The sequence below is a fragment of the Mustela nigripes genome, chromosome 4 (assembly GCF_022355385.1).
Source record: "Mustela nigripes isolate SB6536 chromosome 4, MUSNIG.SB6536, whole genome shotgun sequence".
Classification (NCBI taxonomy): Eukaryota; Metazoa; Chordata; class Mammalia; order Carnivora; family Mustelidae; genus Mustela; species Mustela nigripes.
The window spans coordinates 53,493,166-53,520,525 of record NC_081560.1 but is presented as its reverse complement, the minus strand read 5'-3'; the positions used below and the strand labels follow the sequence as shown (position 1 = coordinate 53,520,525).

Sequence of the window (27,360 nt, the reverse complement as noted above, 5' to 3'; positions counted from 1 at the left end):
CACTGGTAACTCAGCAGTAATGCTTAACAAATGAACAGTTCTGTGCCAGGCACTGTGGTAAGGGGTTTGTAAAAATTAACTTGTTCAATTCTTACATCAACTCTCAGAGGTGGGAGCATTAGTTTATAAATTAGGTGTTTCCGGCTATTCCAAACCTAATACAGAGAAAGAACCATGATGAAAGAAGGGATCATTATAAGGCATACTCACTTGTGCTTCAGGGTCAGTTTAAACCATAAAGTAGATGGGGCTTTTTGGGTTATATTATATTATTTATCATAGTTTGTTTTAAGTGAAAAAGCCAAGTTGGTATATGTACTAACCTGAGAAGTAAAGTCCTAAGCTACACGAGCGAATAAAGTAGTAATACCCAAAATGTCTGTTTTATGATTCTAGCAATAGTATGTAATAATCATGGATGGTTTTACATTTTAAAAAACTACTTAACTCACTGTGCATAATTAAAAAAAGGATTCCTAAATAAAGAGATGTTTGCTTAATTTTAAATTATTGAGGAATGAGAAATATCTATAAAACTTAATCATTTGTTTAGTTAACTTCTCATTCCTATATTTTCTTGGAGTGAATGGGTCTGTTGCTTACTGTGGAAATGGCTACAGCATCTTTCATCTGAGGATCTCAGAGTGCTTTTCAAATAATAACTCATGAATTCCCAGAGCACTTTGGTGAGGTAGGTAGGTGGCAAATATTATTATCTTCATTTTACAGATGGAGAAAGTAAAGCCATCAGGGGGTTAAATGATTTATGTATAGTCCCACCAACCTGATACAGAGGCAGCCTGAGCTACTTAAATGAGAATATTATAATTTAGGAGGATTGGCGTAGTAAAAATCAACCCCTTTGCTGTTGTATTTTACACAGATTAACTATTAGAACAAATATGTTAGCTTAAAAATGTCCACATGAATTTTTTTTTAATCCTTTCTTTAGAAATAGAAAACATTATAATACTCTTTCCCCCTCCCCCCCAATTTTTAGGTCAGCAGCAAGGACAAGATGGAGTAAAGGTCCAACAAGCCACCATAGCTCCTGTAACTGTAGCAGTTGGAGGAATTGCTAACGCAACGATAGGTGCTGTTAGTCCTGACCAACTCACACAAGTGCATTTGCAGCAAGGCCAGCAAGCTTCTGATCAAGAGGTGCAGCCTGGCAAGAGGCTTCGAAGAGTTGCCTGTTCCTGTCCTAATTGTAGGGAAGGAGAAGGAAGGTAAATGCTCTATTACCAACTTTATCTCTCTGGAAGGCATAAAATAGTTAAAACCAAGCCATTGGCTGTGTACTTTGATCACTAGAATATCACTAATTTTGTACTATGAAGTTGAGATACAGTGTTGTTATGACAGGGATTAAATTGAGCTAGTCTAGGAGTGGAGTACCTGCCATGTACCTTGTACTTCTTAAAATGTTTTGTTTTCTTGTTTCATTTATTGTGTAAAAATTTTAATTTTATTGATATAAAATTCACATACCATACAATTCCCTCAGTCTACATTTCATTAGTTTTTAGTATGTTCACATAGCTGTGCACCCATCATCACAATTTTAGAACATTTTCATTACCTCAAAAAGAAACCCCTGTATTCCTAAGACCTCACCCCCTCATCTTCCAGTCCTCCCAGCTCTAGGCAACCATTGAACAAATTTCTATCATTATACATTTGCCATTTTGGACATGCATACAAATGGAATCACATAGTATGTGATTTTTTCGTGACTGGTTTCATTTACATAACGTAATATTTTTTAAGTTTTATCCATATTATAGCATGTATTAGATATTGGTACTTCATTCTTTTAAATGAACAAATAACAAATACTCTGTATGGATACACAGTATTTTACTTATCTGTTTATCAGTTGGTAGACACTTGGAATTCTTCCACCTTTTGGCTGCTGTGCTGCTGTAAATACTACAAATTTTGGTGTGGACATAGGCTTTCATTTCTCTTGGGTATATACCTACAAATGGAATTAATGAGCCATATAGTAACTCTAAGTCTAACCATTTGAGGAACTGCCAGGTTGTTTTCCAAAGTAGCTATACTGTTTTTACATTCCCACCAGCAGTGTATGAGAGTTCCAGTTGTTCCCAACACTTGTTCTAATTTGGCTTTTTGATTACAGCTTTCCTAGCGTGTGTGAAATGGTATCTCAGTGTGGTTTTAGTTTGCATTTTTTGATGACGTCGTTTAGTCAAGTATGTTTTCATGTGCTTTGCTCATTGGCCATTTGCATATCTTTGGAGAAATGTCTCTTAAGATCTTTTGCCCATTTTAAGAAAAAAAAAGTGGGACGCCTGCATGGCTCAGTTAGTTGAGTGTCCAACTCTTGTTTCAGCTCAGATCATGATTTCAGGGTCCTGGGATTGAGCCCAGTGAGGAGCTCCACGCTCAGTGGGGAGTTTGCCTGAGGATTTCTCTCCCTCTCCCCCTCCCCCTGCTTGGGTGCTCTTTTTCACTAAAATGAATGAATGAATCTTTATTAGGTTTTTAAAATTAAATTGTAATAGCTCTTTATATATTTTAGATACAAGTCCCTTATCAGTTATATGATTTGCTGATAGTTTCTCCCGTTCTGAGAGTTGTCTTTTTACTTTCTTGATAGGGACAGAGAGAGTTGTAATTTCCCTGTGAATTTTAGAATCAGCTTGTTAGTTTCTACCAAGAAGGCAGATGGAATTCTGACAGGGGGTGGTATGGAAGCTTTAGATCAGCTTGAGGAATATTGCCAGATCAGCAGTATTGTCCTCTGTTTATTTAGATCTCTGATTTCCTTTGACACCGTTTTGTAGTTTACAGTGTGTAAGTTCTGTACTTGTTTTGTTAAATTCATTCCTAAGTATTTTATTCTTTTTGAGGCTATTGTAAATGGAACTTTTTTCTTTATTGTTCATTGCAAGTTTATAGAAATAGTTAATTTTTGTTTACTGATTTGTATCTTACGACCTTACTGAACTCTTTTTATTAGTTCTAATAGTTTTTTAGTGGACTCATTAGGGTTTTTCTGTATGTAAGATCATGTCATCTGCAAATAGAAATAGTTTTACCTTATCCTCTCCACTTTGGATGATATTTGTTTCTTTTTCTTACCTAATTGTTTTGTCCAGGCCTATTGTATAATGTTGAAAAGAAGTGGTGAAAATGGACATCTTTGTTTTGTTCCTAATCTTAGGGGGAAAGGGTCCAGTCTTTCACCATTAAGTATGATGTTAGCTCTGAGCTTTCCATATATGCCTTTAATTAAGAAAGTTCCCTTTTATTCTTACTTCATTGTGTTTTTGTCATGAAAGGTTGTTGGATTTTGCCAGATGCTTTTCTGCATCAGTTGAGATGATCGTGTAGTTTCTGTGTTTTATTCTGTCAGTATGGCGTGTTATATTGGTTGTCAGATGTTAAAGTACTTTTGCATTTGTGAAATAAATCCAACTTAGTCATGGTATATAATTTATATATTGCTATTTTCAGTGTGCTAGTATTTTGTTAAGGATTTTTGTGTTCATGTGTTCATGAGGGGTAATCGGTTTGTTGTTTTCTTAAAATGTCTTTGTTTGCTTTTGGTAAGGGTAATAGGGGCTTCATAGAATGAGTTGGGAAGTGTTCCCTCCATTTTTTATTTTATTTTTTTAATTTTGGGAAGAACTGGTAATAATTCTTTAAATATTTTGCAGAATTCACCAGTGAAACTGTCTAGGTCCTGGGCTTTTTTTTATGGGTATTTATTTGACTACTAATTCAGTCTCTTCACTCTTAAGGGTTTTTTCTGATTGACTGATTTTTCTTAAGTCAGTCTTGGTACTTAGTGTCTTTTTGGGAATTTAATCTATCTCATCTAAGTTATTTAAGTAATTGCTATACAGTTATTGGTTATTCTTGGTATTCTTTTATAACTCTTTTTATTTCTGTGAGGTTGATGATGAGTTTTCTTTGATTTTTAGATTCTGATTGTGTCTTCTCTTTTTTTCTTGGCCAGTCTACCTAAAGGGTTGTTCAGTTTTGACCTTTTCAAAAAGTCACATCGGCTTTTGGTTTCATTGATTTTTCTCTGTTGTTTCTGCATTCTCAATTTCATTAGTTCCTTCTCTATTCTTTATTATTTCCTTCCTTCCGTTTGCTTTATTTAGATTTAATTTGCTTTTTCCATTGTCTTAAGATGGAAGGTTAGTGATTTAAGATCTTTTTTAATGTAGGCATTTACAGCTAAAAATTTCTCTCTAGGTATTCTTTACATGTATCCCTTGAATTTTGGTATGATGTATCTTCATTCATCTCAAAGTATTTCCTGCTTTCACTATGGTTTTCTTTATTGACCATTGGTTATTTAGGAGTGTATTGTTTAATTTCTAGATATCTGGGAATTTTCCAGTTTCCCCAATAGTTGATTTCTACTCTCTTGGCAAAGTGGTCATACTTTGCATTATTTCTGTCTTTTATTGAGATTTCATAGCCTAGTGTATGATTTATCTTGGGAGAACATTTTATGTGCACTTGAAAAGAATGTGTATTTTGCTGCTCTTTGGTGGAGTGCTTTGTGCATGTCTGTTAGGTCCAATTTATCAAGTCTTCTGTTTCCTTACAGCTTTTCTGCCTAATTGATTTACTTTAATCTACCTGTATCTTTCTGTCTTTAAGTGTGAACTGTGTCACATGTAGACAGCATGTAGTTGGATCTTGTTTTTTTTTTTTTTGTTTTAAGATTGATTTATTAGAGAGCAAGAGCGAGTGAGAGTGAGGGAAGGGGTAGAGGGAGAGACTCTTCAAGCAGACTCCTGGCTGAGTGTGGAGCTGGATGTAGGCTAAATCCAGTGCCCATGAGACCATGACCTGATCCAAAACCAGGAATCTGATGGGCTCTTACATGACTGAGCCACTCAGATGCCCCTGTTGATTTTTTGGTTTTTTTTTTTTGTTAATCCAATCTGACCAAATGTGTTTTTTGATTGGATTGTATAATCCATTAGATGTTGTTGATATGGTTGAATTTATGTCTTTCATTTTGCTTTTTGTTTTTTTGTGTCTCATGTCTTTTTCTCTCTTCCTCCTTTACTGCTCTCTTTTGCATTAAGTGAATATAATATAGCACTTTAATTTGTAAAGTAGTATTTTAATTTTGTTAATTTTTTCACTGTATTATTTTAGTTATTTCCACAGTAGTTGCTCTTGACCTCACCATGTATGTCTTGTCATAATCAACTTAAGGTTAATAGTAATTTACTTCCAGTGAATTATAGAAGTTATTTCTTTTAGGTCTATTCCCTTTTGTTTCTTCTTGTGATGTTATTTTTATATATTATATACTATTATGTATATTGTTACAGTATATATTATGTCTATAAGTGTTACCAATTCAATAACAACATTGTTATAAATTGTTACTTAATATAATGTTATGTCTTTAAAAGAAGTTGAGAGGCCAGAGGATTATCAGGATCACCAAGAATAATTTGGAGGTTGCTAAGGACTTTTTTCCAAGTGTTTTCACATTTGACCAAGAACTCTGACATTTGGGTTGGGGGGCAAGAAGTTGAGAGAAGATTAGCAAGTATATATAACTTTTCCTATGTTAGTTTTATCACTAAAATTTTATCACTTTTTCTTTTTTCCTGATGCTTGAGTTCCTTTCTGGCATCATATTCTTAGCCCTCTGCAGTTTTGCTCCCACCTTCCTGCCTTGTGCTGTTACTGGAAAAATATTTAATATATACATTTCTATAATGTTAAGGGTTTGACAATACATTTTACACATATTATTTTATAAAATTACTTTTTAAATCTGCTAAAACAAGAAATAATGCACTTACGCTGTCCTCTGTAATTACATAATTACCCTTGCTGGTGCTCTTTTGTTTCTTTGTGTACATTTGAATTACTCTCTGGGTTCAGTTGCTACAACCTGAAGAACCTTAGTTTCTTGCATAGCAGGTCTGCTCAAACTCTCTGTTTATCTGGGAATATCTTTATTTCACCTTCATTTTTTAAAGGTAGTTTTTGCTGGGTAGAGCCTTCTTGTTTCAGTTTTTCTTTTTTTCTCTCTCTCTCTTGAGTACTTTGCACATGTTTTCACCCTGCTTTTTGACCTCCATTGTTCTGCTGAGAAGTCAGTTCTTTCTTTTACTGCGGTTCCCTTGTAAGTGAGGAGTTATTTTTCCTTTGCTGCTTTCAAGATTTTATCTTTGGGTTTCAGGATTTTTAGCATATAAAGTATCTCTTTGTGGATCTGTGCATTTACACTACTTGGAGTTTGTTGAGCTTCCTGCATGTGTACATCCATGTTTTTCAGTAATAAGTTTTCAGCCATTATTTCTTTGAATATTTTTTTTGCTGCATTCTCTCTCCCCCTCTCTCCCCCCTCTCGCCGCTCCCTCCTCTCTTCTCTGCTTCCCTCACTCATTACTTGGTGTCCCACATTTCTTAGGTACCCTGTTCATTTTCCTTTGTTCTTTTTCTCGTCTGCTTTTGGATTGCATAATCTCTATTGATCTATGTAGATTTTTGTTATTTCTTATTTTGAGTTCCTCTAGTAAATTTTTCATTTCACTTGTACTTCTCATCTCCACAGTTTCCCATTTTTTTAATCATTTGTAACTCTTCATTGATATTCTCCATTTGATGTGACATTGTTATTATTCTTTGCTTCTTTAATCATGGTGTCCTTTAGTTCATTATAGCAACTTAGTACTGCCTCCCCTGCCTTTCCTCATCTCTGGCTTATTGTTATTGTTCACTTGCTTATTTAGTGACTGGCTGGGTTATTTTGGTGAAGACCCCTTCGCGCGCCCCCCCCCCCAATCAAGCATGTTGCTCCTCAGTGGATGCAGAATCAGGTTTGCTTAGTGACCCTTGATGACAGTGGTTTGGGCAAGAATCTTTGACAGTCCTGTCCCTGACCACACCCAGCTATTAAACTCTGCTAATTGTCAACTGATTGCTCTATTGTTTTCAACAGTGCTCTATAACATATATTACTCTACAGACTGATCTGTTCAGATTCTTTTTTTTTTTTAATTTATTAACATAATTACATATAATATATTATTTGGTCTGGGATACAGGTCTGTGAATCATCAGTCTCACACAATTCACAGCACTCAACATAGCAAATACCCTTCCCAGTGTCCATAACACAGTTACCCCCTCTCTCCTTCCTTCCCCACCCCCCAGGAACCCTCAGTTTGTTTCCTGAGATTTAAGAGTTTCTTATGGTTTCACTCCCACGATTAAGTCTTTTATGGTTTGTCTCCCTCCGTGGTCCCATCTTGTTTCATTTGTTCCCTCCCTACCCCCCATGACCTCCTGCCCTGCCTCTCAAATTCCTCCTATCAGAGAGATCATAGTAATTGTCTTTCTCTGACTGATATATTTCACTTAGCATAATACCTCTAGTTCCCATCTACTTCATTGCAAATGGCAAGATTTCGTTTTTTTGATGGCTGCCTAGTATTCCATTTTGTGTGTGTGTGTGTGTGTGTGTGTGTACACCACATCATCTTTATCCATTCATCTGTTGATGGACATCTAGGTTCTTTGCATAGTTTGGCTATTGTGAACATTGCTGCTTGTAAACATTCGGGTATATGTGCCCCTTCGGATTCCTACATTTGCATCTTTAGGGTAAATACCCAGTAGTATGATTGTTGGTCCATAGGCTAGCTCTGTTTTCAACTTTTTGAGGAACCTCCATATACTGATCAACAGGTCTGTGTTTGAGATTTATTCTGACTCTAGAGGACTACTCCCAGCTGCCTCTTTTCTCCTTTCTGACAACCTAGCCAGCCTATATAGTTCTGCCTGTTTCTCCAGTGTGTCTATTAGTCTCCTCCCGTTTGTGTTTTGCAACAGTCTCCACTATTTTTAAGAGTGCCCTTAGGCTCAAACTTTTTCACACTTTGTTTGCAAATTAATTCAATTCATTGGGAAGAAATTTGGAGTTCTGTTTTATGCTGTGTTCTCTCTCTGGCTAGGATCTCTTTGTTAAGGCTTCTGAACTTGGGGTTGGGATAGTGGCACATTTTTATCTTGAGAGCCCCTGCTCTAGGAGCTGAGTGTTTGGTGGCAAGGGAGAAGCAGTAGCTTCAGGTTTTCTTGGCTTGCTTCTGTTGATTTCACAGTTCTAATGTATATACTAAAAATGACCTTGGTCAAGGATGATCTGTACTGCACTACTCTCATTGTGCCCTATCTAAGGCAGAGCCAGGGTCTCAGGAGTTGGGTTTGGGCGGGAGAGGAGAGTTCCCTGTTCCCTACCTGTCAGCCATACTTGCCCAGAACTTAACCTCAGCAACAGGTAACTGGGAGTAGAATGAGAAATTCTGATGTCTTGCCCCTTCCTGGGAGGGAATTCTGATGTCTTGCCCCTTCCAATTGGGAGGTGAGAAGAGGAAACCCTGCTCTTGGTTGTACCAGTCTAGAGTGTTTTATGTCAAAGGAGGTGACAGGGCAGAGGGAGAGAGGGTTGGGTTTTGGTTCAAATACCATAGACCATCACTGTTCTTACTCTTTTTTTCTTGAATATTTATTTGTTTATGTGCTGTATGCTCATGGAACCATTTCCAGAGACTGTACATGGTATTTGTTTTGTTTTTTATAATTTTCACTGGGGAGTAAGCCCATGGAGCTCTTCATGCTCTCTTGCAGGAAGTGAAACTCTGAACCTTACTTTTTTAAATGGGGATTACCATTCTTTTTGGTATTTAGACAAGAATTTTTAAGTGTCTTGAAAAGCTTACAGATCCTCCCCCTCCCCCCGCAAGGGAAGAGCCTATTAGGGAAGGAACATGAATTCCATGGTGAACATGAACTCTGTGGGATAAACATGTTTTCACAGCAGTTATGGGTTTAGTACATAACTCTTTTTTTAATTGAAAATTTTCTGATTTTTAATTACAGTTGCAGCATCATGATTTGAAAAACACATTCAGATATGCATCATTTAAAAACCTTGATTCCCTTTTATTTTTCCATAATTACAAGGTTGGTGTTTGGGAGTGTAATCAATGTTTGGTTTTTGTTTTGTTAGAGGCAGTAATGAACCAGGAAAAAAGAAACAGCATATCTGTCACATTGAAGGATGTGGAAAAGTTTATGGCAAAACATCTCACCTACGAGCACATCTTCGCTGGCATACTGGAGAAAGACCTTTTGTATGCAATTGGATGTTTTGTGGCAAAAGATTCACAAGGAGCGATGAGCTTCAGAGACATAGAAGAACCCATACAGGTTAGTTGGTTTATTTTAAGGGCATGTACATTTTACTTATTTTTTAGTGTTTAGATGAAAATTGTAGGATAGTTTAGCTGTCAGTTTGGTAATAACACAAATTAAAGAATTCACTTTAGTGATTTTATGAAAAATGTCTAAAATCAAGTTTTTTACCTCATTTCTGAGATATATTTTATTCTGCTTTTTTAGGTTTATCAACATAATGATATAACATGAAGTATATTTATTTCCATTTGCTTATCTTGTGTATTAGCAGGTTGAATTCACATATATTATTTTTTATGAGTATTTAAATAACTGAAGAGAATTAAATTATGATGTTATTGGTGACCTTTATTAGTTTTGTGTTTTTTTTTTTTAACAATTTAGAAAAGTAAAGTGTCAAGGATAATATAACAACAAATATATACCTGTCACTTAGAACTGATAGCTGTTAATATATTATTTTTTAATAAGACAAATTATACAAAGTTGACATTATCTTTGTCCCCTCAAAGGCAATAGCTACTATGAATTTATAAGTTTTTAGTACAGTTTTAATACTCTTACATATATTATTGATGGATATATATGTAAAACATTATTTTATGTGTTAAGAAAGTTTACGTAAGTCTTACAGTATCAAAATTTTATTTATCATTATGTTTTAAGATCTGAGTTCATATATGTGTACATATAAATGTGTGTATACATGTTTATAGTACTTTCTAACTGCTATATAGTATGCTGTTACGTAACTGTACCATACTGTGTTAATCCATTCCCTCTACTGCTTAAATTGTCATTAGGCTTTTTGCTACCACTTTATTATGTGAACATACAGTGAACATGTATGTGAAGTAGAATTATTGGATCACGGAGAATTTATGTGTTTTGCTACGTAACTGCTAAAGAATCTATGAAATGGCTGTTTACACCTCTGCCTCACTAGCAGTGACTGAGAGTTTCCCCTTTGCCATGTGTTCATCAGTACTCAGTACTGTTAGCCTTTGAAAATTGATAGTCTGGGGCACCTGGCTGGCTCACTTGGTAGAGTATGCAACTCTTGGGGTAGTGAGTTCAAGCCTCACATTGGGTGTGGAACCTTCTTTAAAAAATAAATAAAACATGCTTACTGCTTAAAAAAAGGAGAAGAAGAAAAGAAAGTTTTTGTTTATCTAAAATGATTTCTCATTTTTTTAAGTAGCAGCTTTCTTGGTCATCTATGAGATTAAGTATCTTTTCATGTTTATTGGTCAGTTACATATATGTTTTTGTTGATTATTTTTTGCTCATTTTGGGGGGGGTGTTTCATTTTTCTTTCTGATGTATATGTTGTCATTTCCCCCTGTATTGCTAGTCTTTTATCTTTTTGCTATTTTTTGTTACATGAAAGCTTTACATTTTTGTTTAGTCAAATATATATTTTCTTTTGTCCTTTGTTTTCCTTATTTTTAGTGAAATCTTCTCTTATCCCAAGAACATAAAGTTTTTTTTTAAGTATTTTATTTATGTATTCGAGAGAGAGAGGGAGTGTTCAAGTGCATGCAAGATGCAAAATTTGTCTCTTTTTCTAAGTCTTACATAGAACAACTACCCTCTCTACTTAGAATGGGTTTGATAGACATTCGAGTTTCAGTATTTAATTATTGAATAAATTAATGCTTTGGATAAATTTTCTAATTAGACCTTAACCTTTAACTAATACCAGGGTACATGTGGGAAAGAAGAGGAACCAGATTTGTTATGTATTGATCAGCTACTAGGCATTACACGTTTCAAATAAATTATCTCCTTTGATTCTAACAGTAACACTGAGATAGATAATAGCTCCATTTTACAGATTAGAAAATGGTCTCAGAGAACAAAAAATAGTTGTTAAATTTAGTAAAAGTTTAGTTTGATATGTACATAAATAAGTAGGCAGATGAGTCTTAGTATACTGGCTGAATCCCTGAGTTTGTATAATACTAAAACTAAGAATTTTAGTTTTTAAAAAAAAAAGTTTTAATAGGTTTCTTATGGCATTGCATTAATAATGCCACCTCACCATTGATATTGGCAGCCATTGATATTGGTGTGATTAATCCCATAACAGTGTTGATGTCTGTTTTTTAAAAAAAAATACTCTGCTGTTTGTGTCGTCGGTATGATAGGATGCAGTATTTCCACTCTGGATTAGCAGTGGGTCAAGTTAGGGAAAACAAGAAAAATTGCCACTTTCTTTGATTTAGAACCTCACATTGTGATTTCATCTTTTTTTTTTTGAGAAATAAGTGTCTCTAAAGTCTCTCTTATTGCCTATGCACACTCATAGAGATACACAAAATAAATTTATCCAAGGATTTATATATACATATACTTAAAAACCAAATTATTAATGGTTTGAAGGCATATTTTCCTTTTTTTAATGATTCACACCATTATAATCTTCTGCAAGCCTAAACAATTCAGAATTAAATGTATTTTAAGCTTACTTTCAGTGTTTCAAACATCTTGAATAAATTATACACAAAACTGTGTAAGTAAACATGTTACATTGAAAACAGTTAAGCTTAATATCAGTATACTTAAATTACTTTTAGTGACTAGAATACAGTAACTTCTAAGTATTAAAGTTTTTGAAGAGAATATGAAACAGTATCTTTTGAAACAAATAAGTATCGATTAAGCATATAGTACTTTAGTTGAAAGACTTGGTCATTCATTGCAAGAACGGTGTTTTATTTAAAGGCCAACCACTACACTAAGTAGAAACTCAGTACATACTCTGAATGAATATATGAGTTATTTTTATTCACTGCTGAAAATAATGCCAATATTTTTGCTTTTTAGAAATAAGTGTTTTAATTTCCAAATGATACATGTATATGGTACTTAAAATTCAAATCATAGGGACACCTGGCTGGCTCACTTAGTAGACCACATGACTCTTAATCTCAGGATCGTGAATTCAAGCCCTACATTAAGCTTACTTCAAAAAAAAAGAAAAGTACAAAAAAAATTAAATCATAAAGAGGTTATAGTATTAAGGGTCTTTTTAAAATTAATTTTTATTTGAAGTATAGTGGACATTATATGTTAGTTTCGGGTGTACAACACAGTGATTTGACATTTGTATACATTATGAAATGCTCACCACAGTAAGTAGTTATTGTCTGTCACTTACAAGGTTATGACTATATTCTCTGTGCTGTACTTTACATCCCTGTGACTGACTTACTTTATAACTGTAAGTTTGTGCCTTTTAATCCCCTTCACCTATTTTGCCCGTTTCTACCCTACTTCCGTGTTGCAAATACCAGTATGATCTCTGGATTTATGAGTCTGTTTCTGTTTTGTTTTGTTCTTTTTTTTTTTTTAACATTTTTATTTATTTATTTGCGCGCGCGAGAGAGATCACAAGTAGGCAGGGCAGCAGGCAGAGAGAGAGGGGGAAACAGGCTCCCTGCTGAACAGAGAGCCTGATGCAGGTTTGATCCCAGGACCCTGAGATCATGACCTGAGCCAAAGGCAGAGGCTTAACCCACTGAGCCACCCAGGTGCCCCTTTTTTGTTTGTTCTTTTGTTTTGTTCTTCAGACTGCACCTGCAGGTGAAATCCTATGGTATTCATCTTATGTCTAACTTGGGACAATTTTCAAATAGTGTTCTCTGGTTCATCCATCTTTTGCAGAAGGCAAGATTTCATTCTTTTTTGGGTTGAGTAATATTCCATTGTCAACCTATACCACATTTTCTTTATTCATTTATCTGTCAGTGAACACTTGGGTTGCTTCCAGATCTTGGCTATTGTAAATAATGCTGTAGTAAATGTAAGGGAGCATATGTCTTTTCAAGTTAGTGTTTCTTTTCTTCCCAGAAGAGGAATTACTAAATTGTATGGTATTTCTATTTTTGTTTGTTAAGGAACCTCCATATTATATTCCACTGTGGCTATGAAAATTTATATTTCTGCCAGCAGTGCACAAGGATTCCTTTTTTTCTACATCCTCACCAACAATTATTATTATTATTATTATTATTATTATTTGATACCAGTCATTCTGACATTTGTGAGGTGATAACTCATTGGAGTTTTGATTTGCATTTCCTTGATGATGGGTGTTATTGAGCATTTTTTCATATATCTGTTGGCCATTTGTATGTTGTCTTTGGAAAAATGTCTATTCTTGTCCTCTGCCCATTTTTTAATCAGATTGTTTGGTTTTTTTGGTATTAAATTGTATGAATTCTTTATATATTTTGAATATGTCATTTACAAATATTTAAGGGGGCGCTTTGCCCCATCCCTTGCTTAATCCACAGGAGAACCATACTTAATTTTGTAACTGTTTTTGCATTTGTGTTCTTCCTGTGATGATTGTTATATATCTAAATATGCTTATATTGTTACTGATCTATCAATAGTAGACACTAGCTCTTGACTTCTTGCATTGAGAGTTAAGAATTTACCTCACTTTAAAAACAATTATCATATGATCTCTCTGATATGAAGAGGCAGGGTTGGGGCGTTTGGGAGGTAGGGAAGGAAAAAGTGAAACAAGATGGGATTGGGAGGGAGACAAACCATAAGAGATTCTTAATCTCACAAAACAAACTAAGGGTTGCTGGGGGTAGTGGGGTGGGGTGAGGATGGTTGGGTTATGGACATTGGGGACAGTATGTGATATGGTGAGTGCTGTAAAAGGCGTAAGCCTGATGATTCACAGACATTACCTCTGGGGCAAATAATACATTTTATATTAATAAAAATAATTAATTTTTTTAAAAAAGAATGTACCTCACTTTACACCATCTGATGATATTCAGACTTTTTACCTGACTGCAGCCTAACACTGTCAAGATCTTGACTCAGCACTCTGTGGTACAGATTGTGGTACAGATATTAGCATATATGTCCTTCATTCCTCATTGTTTCACCTCTTAACTTCTCTTACATAGATTTTATTATCTCTCTTCTCTTTCTCTTGATGTTAAAACATTTACTTTCTCTCCAATAAGCACTGTTCCTTTTATTTAGTTGTTTTGTTTTTTTAAGACTATTTGAGAGAGAGAGAATGAGCGGGTTTGGGAGGTGGGGTAGGAGGAGAGGAGGGGCAGAGGGAGAGAGAGAAGCAGATTCACTTGCTGAGCAGGGAGCCCTGCCTTGCTTCGGGGCGGGGGGGGGGCCTTGATCCCAGATCCCCCCAGAGATTATGACCTGAGCAAAGGCAGACCCTTAACCGACTTGCCACCCAGGCACCCCAGTAGCTTAGTTCTTAAAGTGGAAAACCAATAAACAATAGTTACGTTATGACTCTGATGTGATGAGTGTGAATACATATCCTTTGGTTGTTTTTCTTGAACTTGCTAATTGCCTATTCCCCCCTTGCATTGGCTAATTTTATTTCTCCCTTTTGCTGTTTTCAAAAATAGTATCAGCTCCATCCAATTTTTCCTTTTTTTTGGAAGTTCCAGCTTTCTAATCAGCCTGATTCTTCTCTAAGGCTGCTACATAGGTATAATCTTGAGACTTCTGTTCCTGCTCTATTGGTTTTGATCCAGTGTTCTCAAGATTGGCCTTCATTTTTCTTGGTTTATTTGGTTCCTGGAAAACATTCTGAAATGCTTCCTACAATAAAGTTCTAGGAAATAAATTGGTCTAAAAGTGTCTTTATATTGCTTTCCAACTTAACTTAATAGATGGCTAATACAGAATTTTAGGTTGAAAATGATGCTCAGAATATTAGTGGCAGTGTGCTCTCATTTTCTTGCAACTGTTTTACTAACATGAAGTACAGTTCTTCCTTTTTTGTAGGTGACTTAATTTTTTCTCCTCAACTTTTAAGAGCTTATTTACTTACTTGTATTTTTACTTTGAAATAATTTTGTATTTACAGAAATTGTGAAGGTAGTATAGGGAGTTCCCTTCATGCAGTTTCCTCTAATACTACATCTCTTGCATAATCCACATAATTTATGAAAACGAAGAAGCTAACTTTGGTATAATACTAGTAATTAAATTATTGACTTTTCCACAAATAATACTTTTTCTGTTCAAGGATTCAGTCCAAAATACCACATTGCATTTATTTATCATGGCTGTTTAGTCTCCTGTAAATCTGAAATTTCCTTACTCTTTTTTTACTTATTCTGTTTGTTGTTGTTATTGTTTTTGTTTTTTCTTACCCTTGGCTGTTTTGAAAGTTAGGTATTTTGTAGAATATCCCCCAGTTTAGGTTTATTTTCTTATAATTAGACTGAGATTATGAATTATGAATTGTTGGTTGGAAGAATATCACAGATATCATTGCCCTTCTTCCTTTCATCATATCAGCAAGTATGTCAGTGTGTCTTATTGCTGGTGAATTGGTTAAGATAGTGTATGCCACCTGTCTCTAAGTGAAGTTGTTTTTTCTTTCCATACACTGTTTTGTAGAAGCAAGTCATTAAGGTCCAGTCTACACTAATGGGGCGGTGAAGTAAGCTCCACTCCTGGAGGAAGGAGTGGCAGAGAATTTATGGATGTACTGTAAAACAACAACTGTAATTAGTAAATGTGTGGGACGGGGTGGGGAGGGCAAATTCTTTGAGTCTATGCAAATATCCTGTTTCTCTGAAAAGAAAATTCTAACGTTTTCCTTTTAGCATTCCACATTGTTTCTTGCCTATAGCAATTACTTTGTTGTTTTAAAGGTCATCTTCTGTTTCCCTCTTTGCTTGTACAGTTTTAGTTTTGATTCTTGTACAAGGAAGAACTTCTTCCCCAGTTATTTGTTTATGTAATCATTTATTTATAATCTAGTAAAGACCCATGAATATTTTATTTGGGGGGTTATAATTCAATATTGTCATTATTTTCTTGCTCAAATTGTTCTGTCTTTGGCCATTTGGAAGTTGTTTTGTTTATTTATTTATTTTTTAAAAGATTTTATTTATTTATTAGAGAGTGCACAAGCAGGGGGAGTGTCAGGCAGAGGAAGAAACAGTCTACCCATCAAGCAAGGAGCCTGATGTGAGACTCCATCGCAGGACCCGGGAATCATGACAGGAGCCAAAGGCAGACTCTTAACCTGCTGAGCCCCCCCAGGGGCCCCGGTTGTTTTAGATTGCCTCCTCTGTCCTTATGACATACTCCTATTCTGTTTTTTTTTTGTTTGTTTTAAGTGAAGAGCTTCTATTAATCTTCATGTTCTCTTAGTTTCATAGATATGTATGTTGCATAGTTTTTCATTTTTTTGTGCAAACTGGTTGGACTCTTCAATTCTGGGTTCTCCCCCATATTATGTCTACCCACTCCCATTTTCCCCTTTTTATTCTCTATTCTTTTTTGCAGTCTTACTTTGTGTAAGTTGAACTCCCTATATTGATCTTTTATATTTTATTTTTTGTGAGATTTCTTAACTTTACATAGTCTTATATTTCTTTTGAAATTTCTCTTTATTTCCAAGAGTGCTTTCTATTGTTTTCTTTTTTATAGCATACTCTTTTCATTGTAAAGATCCAGGAGCTCTCTGAAAAATCTCTGAGTTTTCCAATTAGATTTTTTTTTTTTAATGTTTGTTTTTCCTCCAAGGTAAATTTTTCTCTGTACCTTGCTTTTTTCCCAATGTTGTAGGCTTTCCTGAATTATCCAGTGGTCCTTGGCTTTTATTCAAGTTGATAATGATGATTGATAACTATGTTTAAGTAAAGGAAAAAGCTTCATGAACTGGTGACTTTCATTTAAGGCAACTGGGCAGGAATACTGTGAGTTATACTGCAAGATACCTAACTACCAAAATATAGTAATAAACTGTGGGACCACATTTCTCTGGATACAAATCATCAAATATTCTGACAAATTTTTTATAGTAGGATAAATAATCCATGCACAGACTTTAATTTACTCTTACATGTTGTACATCTCCCCCTCACCATTTTGAGTCAGACTTCTGCATAATTCTATAGAAGACAGGTCAGCTCTCTTCTAGATATATCCTCTTTCTTAATAATCTCTACTCTAGTCTGCAGAAATTTGATACAGTTAAAACTTATAAAACATTGCATAACATGAGTGAGTTTCACTGGATTTTTTCCTCCTTTGTCTCCCAGCATTGACCCTGTGGGCCCTGAATAGTAGTGTAAACACCATATTTATCCAGCCAGAGGACTGAAAAAGAGGCTCCTGTGCTCTAAGGCCAGCTGTCTTCGTATGTTCCACTGTAGTAGTGGCAGCAGGGACACCTAAAAACCCAAGAAAATACCCATATCTCTGACCAAAAGAATCCAGAACCTTCTTTTCCATTGAATGTGAGGGAATCACTATTACTTTTCTCTTGCCATTTTACTCTGAAGGTTGTGGCAGTCGTATGTATATGTGTAGAATGGCATAAGAAGCCTCAAGAATGCTTTATGGCCATAGGAACCAAAAAGAAGGGACACTTCGGGGTTGAGAAAACATGAGGGAGATTCTGCAGAGATCTGTAAAAGGTGATCCCAAATTTCATTAAAGGAACAAAAATTCAGGGCTCACCCCCATGCTGCGTGTAATAGAACAGACCAAACAACAGTAGCAAAGGCTTCAAGAACTCAACTCTCTTATAAACCATCACCTAATTGCTAGCATGTGCTGAGCAAAACAAAGCATAACAGAGTCCTTGAAAATGAATTAATATTGGAACTCATGCCCAAAGAAGACAAGATAGAACTAATCTGAAACTGAATGGGTCAATTACCTGCTAAAACAAAAACTTAACATTTCCCAGAAGATTCTTTAACAGGACCAGAGTTACCGCAACATAATATCCAGAATGTCTAGGATACAACCCCAAATTATTCAACATAATATGAACCCAAGTAAATCTGACAGTGTCAAGATGATCCACGTGTTGAAATTATCAGACAGTGACTATAAAGCAACTGTTAAAACCACCAGCCATGGAGTAAAGGTAAATATATTTGAAATAAAAAGAAAGACAAATTTTCAGAAGCAAAATTGAAACTCTAAAAATGAACTAAATGATAGTTTTGGAAATGAAAAAAAATGCATTATACAAAGTTAAAAATTCCTTATATGTATTCAAGAGCAAATAGAGGTAATAGAAGGGTCACTGAAGTTGGAGACACATAACTAGAAGTTATACAGTCTGAAGACCAAAGAAGAAAAAGATCAGGGGGAAAACGTTAATTGGGTCTCAGGCAACTGTGGTACTTACAAAATTAGTGACATTTGAGTCCAGAAGAAAAGGAGGAAAAGATTGATGTAGAAAAATATTTGACAAAATAATAGCTTAGACGTCCTCTATTAGGTGTAAATTACGGATTTAAGAAGCTTACTGAATCCCAAACAGGAATTGACAGGAAGTCATGCCCAGATACATGAAATCAGTCTGCTGAAAATTAAAGAAGAAGAAAAAATCTGGGAAGTAGCCTAAGGATAATGACACATTATGTATAGAGGAATACAAATTTGAATGATGAATCATTTCTCCTCAGAAACTGTGGAGGACAGAAAAGGAAAAGAATTGCCAGCTCAGCATTTTATATCTAGTGCAAGTGTCCTCAGTAAGAAAGGCAAAACAAAGGGTTTTCAGATGAAGAGAAACAGAATTTCTTGTCATCAGATCTACTCCAAACCGGCTTAGGCGGTTAGGTGGCTACCTTCAGCTCAGGTCATGATCCCAGGATCCTGGGATCAAGCCCTGCATCAGGCTCCCCGGTCAGCAGAGAGCCTGCTTCTACCTCTCCCTCTGCCTGCTGCTCTGCCTACTTGGAATCTCTCTCTCTCTCTCTGTCAAATAAATAAATAACATCTTAAAAAAAAAAAAAAAAGAAAAAGAAATGCTAAAAAAGTTTTTTAGGCTGAAGGGAAATGATACCAGAGGGAAATTGGGAATTTAATATGGAAGAACAAAATAAATGGCAACTACCTGTGTAAATACAGCAGGCTATTATTGCTGTGCTTAAATTTTTATTTTTATTATTTTTATTTTTTTTTAAGATTTTATTTATTTATTTGAGAGAGAGACTGAGAGAGAGCATGAGCGAGGAGAAGGTCAGAGGGAGAAGTAGACTCCCCATGGAGCTGGGTGCCCCATGCAGGACTCGATCATGGGACTCCAGGATCATGACCTGAGCTGAAGGCAGTCGTCCAACCAACTGAGCCACCCAAGCGCTTCTGTGCTTAAACTTTTAAAAAATATATTTAAAGTAGCGGTAGATTTTCAATGTTATGCAAATATAATATATTTGTTAAATACAGAGTAAAGGAGGAAGAGTAATGAAACCCGTATGGTTGAAAAGCTTTATTTTAGTGTAAAAATACAGAACACAGTGTATATGTACTGTGAAAATATATATTACATATATATTAAAATATAATTACTGTATAATATTGTAATATAATTAAAATATAATTACAATATATATATATTGTAATTCCTTTATCAAGTACCAAAAATACAGAGATTCAGGGGGGAAGGGGGAATAAGTTAAAACAGAATGCTAAACAATATTCAAATAATCCAAAAGAAAGGAGAGAAGGAAAAAACAAAAATGAAAAACAGGACAGAAATGGAAAACAAAATAATAGACTTAAATCTAATCAAATCAGTAATTATATATAATGTTAGTGGTCTAAACCTAACAATTAGAAGATAGAGGTTGTTGGATTGCATTTAAAAAGAACAAATTATATATTGTGTACCCAAAAAACCACTTTAAATATTATCATATGGATAAATTTTAAAGGGTAGAAAAAAATACATGACATACAAAGGCTAATTGAAAGAAAACTGAAGTTACTATGTTACTATAATAGGCAAAATAGACTTCATAAGAACAGTGAAAAGTACTAGCTATGACAAGTCATTCTATAATGGAATGGCTCACTTTACATGAAGCTATAACAATTCTAATTATAATAGGTACCTAACCACAGAGCCCTAAAATATATAAAGCAAGAATTGACAGAACTAAAAGATAAAATAAAACAATCCACAGGTATTCTTGCAGAGTTTGATACTCTTTTCTTAGTAATTGATATGACAAGTAGACAGAAAAGTAAAAAGGGAACAGTATCAGTTTGCCCCATTTGACATTCATGGAGTACTCAAGCCAACTGCAACAAAGTACTCTCAAAGATAAACCATGTTTATGCTATATGTTACATCTTAACAAAAGAAATCATACAAAGTATATTCTCAGATCATAATAGAATTAAACTAGAAGTCAGTGACAAAAATAACTTGAGAGTTCCAAATTTTGGAAATTAACCACCACATTTCTGATTTACCTTGTGGGTCAGAAGAGAATATCTTAAAGGAAATTAGAAAATATTTTCAACTAAATGAAGATATGTGTCAAAATTTGTGGGCTATAGGTATGACAGTGCTTGGAGGTATTTGTGGCAGTGTTTTTATTAGTAACAAAGGTTTTAGTCAATAATTTTTTTATAAGTTTTATTTATTTATTTGCCAGGGATGGGGAGAGAGAGAGTGCACAAGCAGAGGGAGAAGCAGGCTCCCCACTGAGCATGGAGCCCAGTGCAAGACTCAGGATCATGACCTGAGCCTAAGGCAGACACTTAACCAGCTGAGCCACCCAGGCATCCCTTAGTCAGCAGAAACTTACTCTTAAGTAGAATAAGTTTCTATCTTAAGTACTAGAAAACAAACTAAATGCCAAAAGGAAGTTAGGCAGCTATAAATAAGACAAATAAATGAAATTGAAAATAGAAAAATCTAGTAGAGAAAATCAAATCAAAATCTATTTTTTTTTAAAGATTTTATTTATTTTATTTGACAGACAGAGATTACAAGTAGGCAGAGAGGCAGGCAGAGAGAGAGAGAGAGAGAGAGAGGAGGAAGCAGGCTTCCTGCTGAGCAGAGAGCCCGATGCAGGACTCGATCCCAGGACCCTGAGATCATGACCCGAGCCGAAGGCAGCGGCTTAACCCACTGAGCCACCCAGGCACCCCTCAAAATCTATTTTTCTTAGAAAAGATAGAATTAGTCTTTAACTAGACTGTCAAGAAAACTTGTCAATCTCTGCCAGGAATGGAAGAGGGGAATATCACTAGGGTCTTTAGACTATATAATAATACAAGAATGCTATGAATAACTCTACACTCTGAATTAGGGAACTTAGGTGAAATGGACCAACTCCTTCAACGACCAAATTAGCCAATAGTACTATATCTATTAAAGAAACTGACTTTCAGTGAAAAACTTTGGATAAAAAAAACTATAGGCTCAGAATAGTTTTATTGAAAAATTCTTTATTAAGTAATAATGATACCCATTTGCACAATCTTTTTTAGAGAATAAATGAAGGGATACCTGTTAACTATTTTATGAGGCCTCATTACCATGATACCAAAGCCAGACAAAGACATTACTAGGGAAAAAGAAAAAATTGATCAGTATTCTCATAAATACAAATTTCAAAATCCTCCACAGAATAGCAAACCAGGTCCAGTAGTAACAGTAAAAAGTAAATAGTTAAAAAAAAAGTAAAAACAGAATAGTAAAAGTAAAATAATAGTTAAAAAAAAGTAATAATAGTTAAAGAATAATGTATCATGACTCAGTTATGTTTATTCCAATAATGAAAGGTTGATTGAAGATTCTAAAATCAATCAGTTGATGTAATTTATCATATGAACAAGAGAAGGAAAGAAATCACATGATTACTTAAATATATATATACAAAAAGTATTTGGGAAAATCTGCATTTAGTTTGATAAAAATTCTCACATACTAAGAATCAAAGATAATAACCTTATAACCAAGTAAAGGGTATTTGTTAAAATACTACAGTTAGCATACTTACTGATGAAGGACCTAATACTTATCCGTAGGATCAGGAATAAGGCAAAGATGTCTGATTTTTTTTTTTTTTTAATTTGGCATGGAGCCCAATACAGGGCTTGAACTCACAACCAAGAGATCAAGACCTTAATTGAGATCAAGAGTTGGACACTTAACTGGCTGAACCACCCAGGTCCCGCAAGATGACGGATTTTTTATCACTGTCTTAACCCTGGTCCTGGAAGTCCTACCTAGTACAATAAAGCAGAAAAAAGACACAACCTAAATTATAATGAAAGAAATAAGTGTCTTTATTTGCAGACACCTTGGTTGTCTATTTAAGAACACCCTGGCATCTACAAGAAAGCTGTTCATACTAATCAGTGTTTGCAATATTGCAAGAATGCAAAATACAAGGTTATTGTACACAATGAATTGTTTTACTCTATGCTAGCAGTGAGCAACTGGATACGAGTAGCTTAATAGTGTCATTTTTAATAGGATAAAAAGAATAAAACACTTTGCTGGGACTCTAACAAGATATATGTAAGATGTATACTGAAAACTAAATATTGGTGAGAGAATTAAGGATGACTTACATTCATGTAGACATATACCATGTTAGTGGATTCCCAGTATTGTTTTGGTATCCCTTCTCCCAGATACATATATAGAGATCCAGTATAGTAGTCCTTCTCACAGTTATAGCAGTATTTTGTAGAATTAGCAAGCCGATAATAAAATTTATATGAAAGGCAAAACAGGATGTCAAAGGAGTTTTGAAGAAATACAAAAAGTTGATTGACCCTCAATGATTTTAAGATTTCCTATAAAGCTACAGTATTAGAACGCTGAGAGGTTTGGGTGAAAAAAAGGACACATGGATAAGACCAAATAGAGAATTCAGAAATTGACTCACATACATATCATGCAAAAGTAATTCTATGGAGAAACAGTAGTCTCTTCAGTAAATGGCTTGGAAGAATTGCCACATGCAGGAAAAGAACTTTGAGCTACATACCTTGTATCTTTTACAAAGGCTGACTCAAAATTACTCAGACTAAAACCTGAAAGTATAAAACTTTTTGAATAAAATATAAAAATCTTTGTGACCTTGGGTATGCTAGAATTTTTAATACAACGCCAAAAGTGCAGTCCAGAAAAGAAAAACTGATAAATTGGACTCGATAAAAACTACAAATACGTGAACTGTTAAAGATCTGTTAAGAAAATGAAAAAATAAGACACAAACTGAGAATGAAAAAATATATCTGACAGTGTACTTTCATCCAGAATATATAAAATACTCTCAAACTCAGCAATTTGTAAACAACCCAATTTTTAAAAATTGGCAGAGGATATGGACATTTCACTGAAGAGGACAGAAGAGGACATATATCTGACTAGCATGTGAAAAGGTACTTTGTATCACCTTATTTGAGGAATGCAAATTAAAATTGCAATAAAATATCAGTACACATCTATTAAAATGGCCAAAATTAAAAACGACACCAAAATCCTGACAATTAGAAGTACTGGCAAGGGGCACCTGGGTGGTTCAGTGGGTTAAGCCTCTGCCTTTGGTCAGGTCATGATCTCAGGGTCCTAGAATCAAGCCCCACATCGGGCTCTGCTCAGCAAGGAGCCTGTTTTCCCTCTCTCTGTCTTCTTGTGATCTCTTTCTCTCCTCTGTCAAATAAAATCTTTAAGGGGGGAAAAAAAAGTAGTAGTACTGGCAAGAATGCCAAGCTGGTGGGAATGCAAAGTAGCACAGCATTTTTGGAAAACGTTTTGGAATTTTCTTAAAAAAGTTGAACATATACTCAGTTTATGACCTAGCAATCCACTCCTGAGTATTCACCCCAAAGAAACAAAAACTATATTCACACAAAAAGCAATGAATATATATAGCAGATTTTACTTATAATCACCCCAAATTGGAAACAACCCAAATATTCTTCAACTGGTTGAATGGTTAAGAACTGTGGTATGTTGCTGAAAGAGGTAATCCAGCAGACTTGACTGCTGGTTGACCTGCAAGTTGGATCTGGATAATCCGAGGCTTCTCACCCCTTCCTCTGTCCCTGGAATATATTTTCTGCTCACTTTTCCCATAATGGGAGATGTTAGGATGACGCCTTGAGAGAGAAAGATGTTGAAATCGTCTAGACAGTGTATGTGACTGAACCCAGTTAAGACCTCTGTGTAAACTTTTAGATTTGGCAGGTAGGTGTAGAGATATATTCATCTGGTGGCTATTCAAAACAAGCCTCTTAAGTAAGTTTCCTTTCTCTTAAGTTAAAATTCCCTTTCTTACAAGTTAAAATTTCCACCTACCAAAAGAGGTGTTTTCTCCTTTCCCTTTGTGTACAGGGCCAGTTGGTGAACCATCATATATCTATACAACAGAGTACTGCTCTCCAACTTAGAGGAATTAATTATTAGTATCTACAACCACAATGATGAAATTCAGGTGTGTTGGTGAACAATCCCAGCATCAAAAGGTTATCTATTGTATGATTCCATTCATATATGACAGTTTATGGAAAAATAAAAACCATGGGGCACCTGGGTGGCTCAGTGGGTTAAAGCCTCTGCCTTCGGCTCAGGTCCTGATCCCAGGGTTCTGGGATCGAGCCCCGCATCGGGCTCTCTGCTCCTCAGGGAGCCTGCTTCCTCCTCTTTCTCTGCCTGCCTCTCTGTCTACTTGTGATCTCTGTCTGTCAAATAAATAAAATCTTTAAAAAAAAAAAAAAACCATAGAGACAGAGAATAATTATTATTGTCTAAGGCATAAGGGAAAAAGAATTCAGCCATGAAGAGATACCATGAAGGAATTTTTGGAAGTGATAGCAACTTCCATATTTTTGTTTTGGTGATGACTAAATGATTTAATACATTTGTTAAAATTCATAGAGCCATGTCCCAAAAATAATAATTTTACTTTGTATAAGTTGTTATTTTAAGTGTTAAAACCTGTTTTAAAGTGAGAGACAAACTCATTTTTGAGACATTCTAATGTGAAAAGGGAGAAAGGGGATTGTTTTGTTTTGTTTTTGTTTTTTGTTTTGTTTTGTTTTGTTTTGTTTGAGAATCCAAAACCAGTTTCTTTCCAACCTTCTGCATATGCCTCAGTATCATACAGCACTTCTCTTAACTCTTCCAAGGGTAATAGTATTTAGAGCCAGAGGAATCCTAAAAATGATTTTGTGCAACACTATCATTTTATAAATAAAGCCTACACTGAAGTCTTAGGAGGCTGATTGATTTTTTTACTAAGGCCCAGACTTAGTTCCTTGAGACAAGTTGAGTTATTAGTGATGAGTAAGAATGAGCCATGGGAGCAGTAGAGTGAACAAATTCAGACAGGCAATAACAGTCACAGCTAACATTTCTGAGTCCTTTCATTGTGTAGGGATTTTTCTAAATGTTTTTTTTTCATTCATTTTCTCATTTAATCCTTTGAACAGTAACACAAAATAAGTATCTCTGTTATTCCTAGTTAAAAATGAAGAAACTGAGAATTGGAGAGAGAAGTTGCCCAAAGTTACATGGCTGGTAGGTAGATCAGAGTCAAAACTTTTATTCTGAGCTAGAATCCAATTCCTACAAAAAGAAGGTATCATATGTCAGGACATGCATGTCCAAACACGTGTTTAGAACCATACATAGTATTTGTGACAATAGATTAAAAAAAAAAAAAAAAAGGTAGGTGGGAGTCAGTTACCATTATATGTTATGAGCTATTTAATTTTGTTTTTTCCACAGCCTTAAGAAATGGGGAACCACTGACAGTTTTCAGCAGTTAATCAAATTGGTCATCTTTTTATTTTAGACCATTTGGTATTTGTAGGGAGAATAGATTTATAAGGAATAGTTTTGAGAACATTTAGTAAGGACAACAGTGATTGTTGTCGAGATCCTAACTAGAACAAAAATTGTAAGAATATATGCAACCAGATCAAGAAATGATAATGTTAATAAAATTGACAGGACTGGTGATTTTTTAAACGGGAGAAGAGAAATAGTAGGTACCAGTGATAACTACTATCAGTTGAAATGGAGATTACAGGAGAAGGATAAGTATATTGTAGAATTGTCTACCTTCCTTCAGTTCTCTCAGTTTTGTTTCTCGTGGTTGTTTTTTGGGTGGCTCTGTTGTTAGATGCATATATGTTTATAATTGCTATGTTTTCATGATGGAGTGAGTCTTTATCATTGCAAAGTGTTTTTGTCTATAGTAACTATTTTTATCATATTGGTCTGTTATTAATATAACTATTTCAGCTCTTTTTTGCATGGTGTTTCTTTTTTCCGTCCTGTTATGCCTATTCTTGATGAGTTTAAAGTGAGCCTCTTTTAGACAATGTATAATTGGATCATATTTTTCTATAATTCATTCTGGTAGCCTCTGCTTTTTAATTGGAACATTCAATACATTCACATTTAATGCAGTTACTGATGAGGACTTACGCTATTTTCATGTTTGTTTTCTAGGTGTTTTCTTTTTATTCGGTTATTTCTCTGTTACTAGCATTTGGTGTTAAATATTCCTTGTGTGTTATTTTAATCCCCTTGTTTTTCTATAATAATAATATAATATTTTCTTACTAGTTGCCTGCTTTGGGGATTACAATTCACATCTTAAAATAATCTAGGTACAAATCTGCTAGCAGTAAATTCTTAACATTTTTATTAATCTGGGAATGTCTGAATTTCTCATCTTTTTAAAAGATTATTTATTTATGAGAGAGAGAGAGAGAGAGAGAGAGCGCGCGCGAGCAGGCACTGGGTGTAGGGGCAAAAGGAGAGAGAGAATCTCCAGCAGACTCCCTGCCAAGTGAGAAGTCCAATAAAGGCTCAATCCCATGACACTGAGATCACAACCTGAGCCAAATCAAGAGTTAAACACACAACTGACTGAACCACTGAGGTACCCCTATTCATTTTTGAAAGATAGTTTTGCTGTATGTAGAATTCTTGGTTGACAAGATTTTCCTTTCATCTTGTATCATCCCACTGCTTCTGGCCTCTATGAGCTTCAGTAAAAAATCAGGTGCTATTCTCTGACAGTCCCTCATAGGTGATGTATCACTTCTCTTGGTGTTTGTAGATTCTCTTTGGTTTTGACTTTAAGCAGTTTATAAGTCTCAGTGTTAATCTCATTGCATTTAACCTACTTGGCGTTTATTGAGCTTCTTAGATGTGAACATTGTTTTTCATCAGTTTGGGATGTATTCAGCTATCCTGTCTGCAAATATTCTTAAATATTCTGCAGATAGTCTTAAATATCTTGGATCAGTAAATCTCTCCCTCTTGCTGAGAGGTTTTGTGTTTATGTTGGAATGCCTGGCAGCACTTGGACAATTGTC

The 27,360-nt window shown here is 35.0% G+C and overlaps 1 protein-coding gene across 3 annotated transcripts in view; it reads left to right on the top strand.

Annotated features, from left to right (window-relative positions):
• Nucleotides 1-27,360, top strand: part of SP4 (Sp4 transcription factor) — an 86,799-nt gene that overhangs the window by 47,346 nt on the left and 12,093 nt on the right. For 2 of the 3 annotated variants that reach the window (XM_059396736.1, XM_059396735.1), the window contains exons 4-5: nt 1,001-1,229; nt 9,035-9,234. In XM_059396736.1, the coding sequence (XP_059252719.1) occupies nt 1,001-1,229; nt 9,035-9,234 (429 nt within the window). The remainder of the gene's footprint in view (nt 1-1,000; nt 1,230-9,034; nt 9,235-27,360) is intronic. The other variant, XM_059396737.1, reaches the window with a different exon arrangement.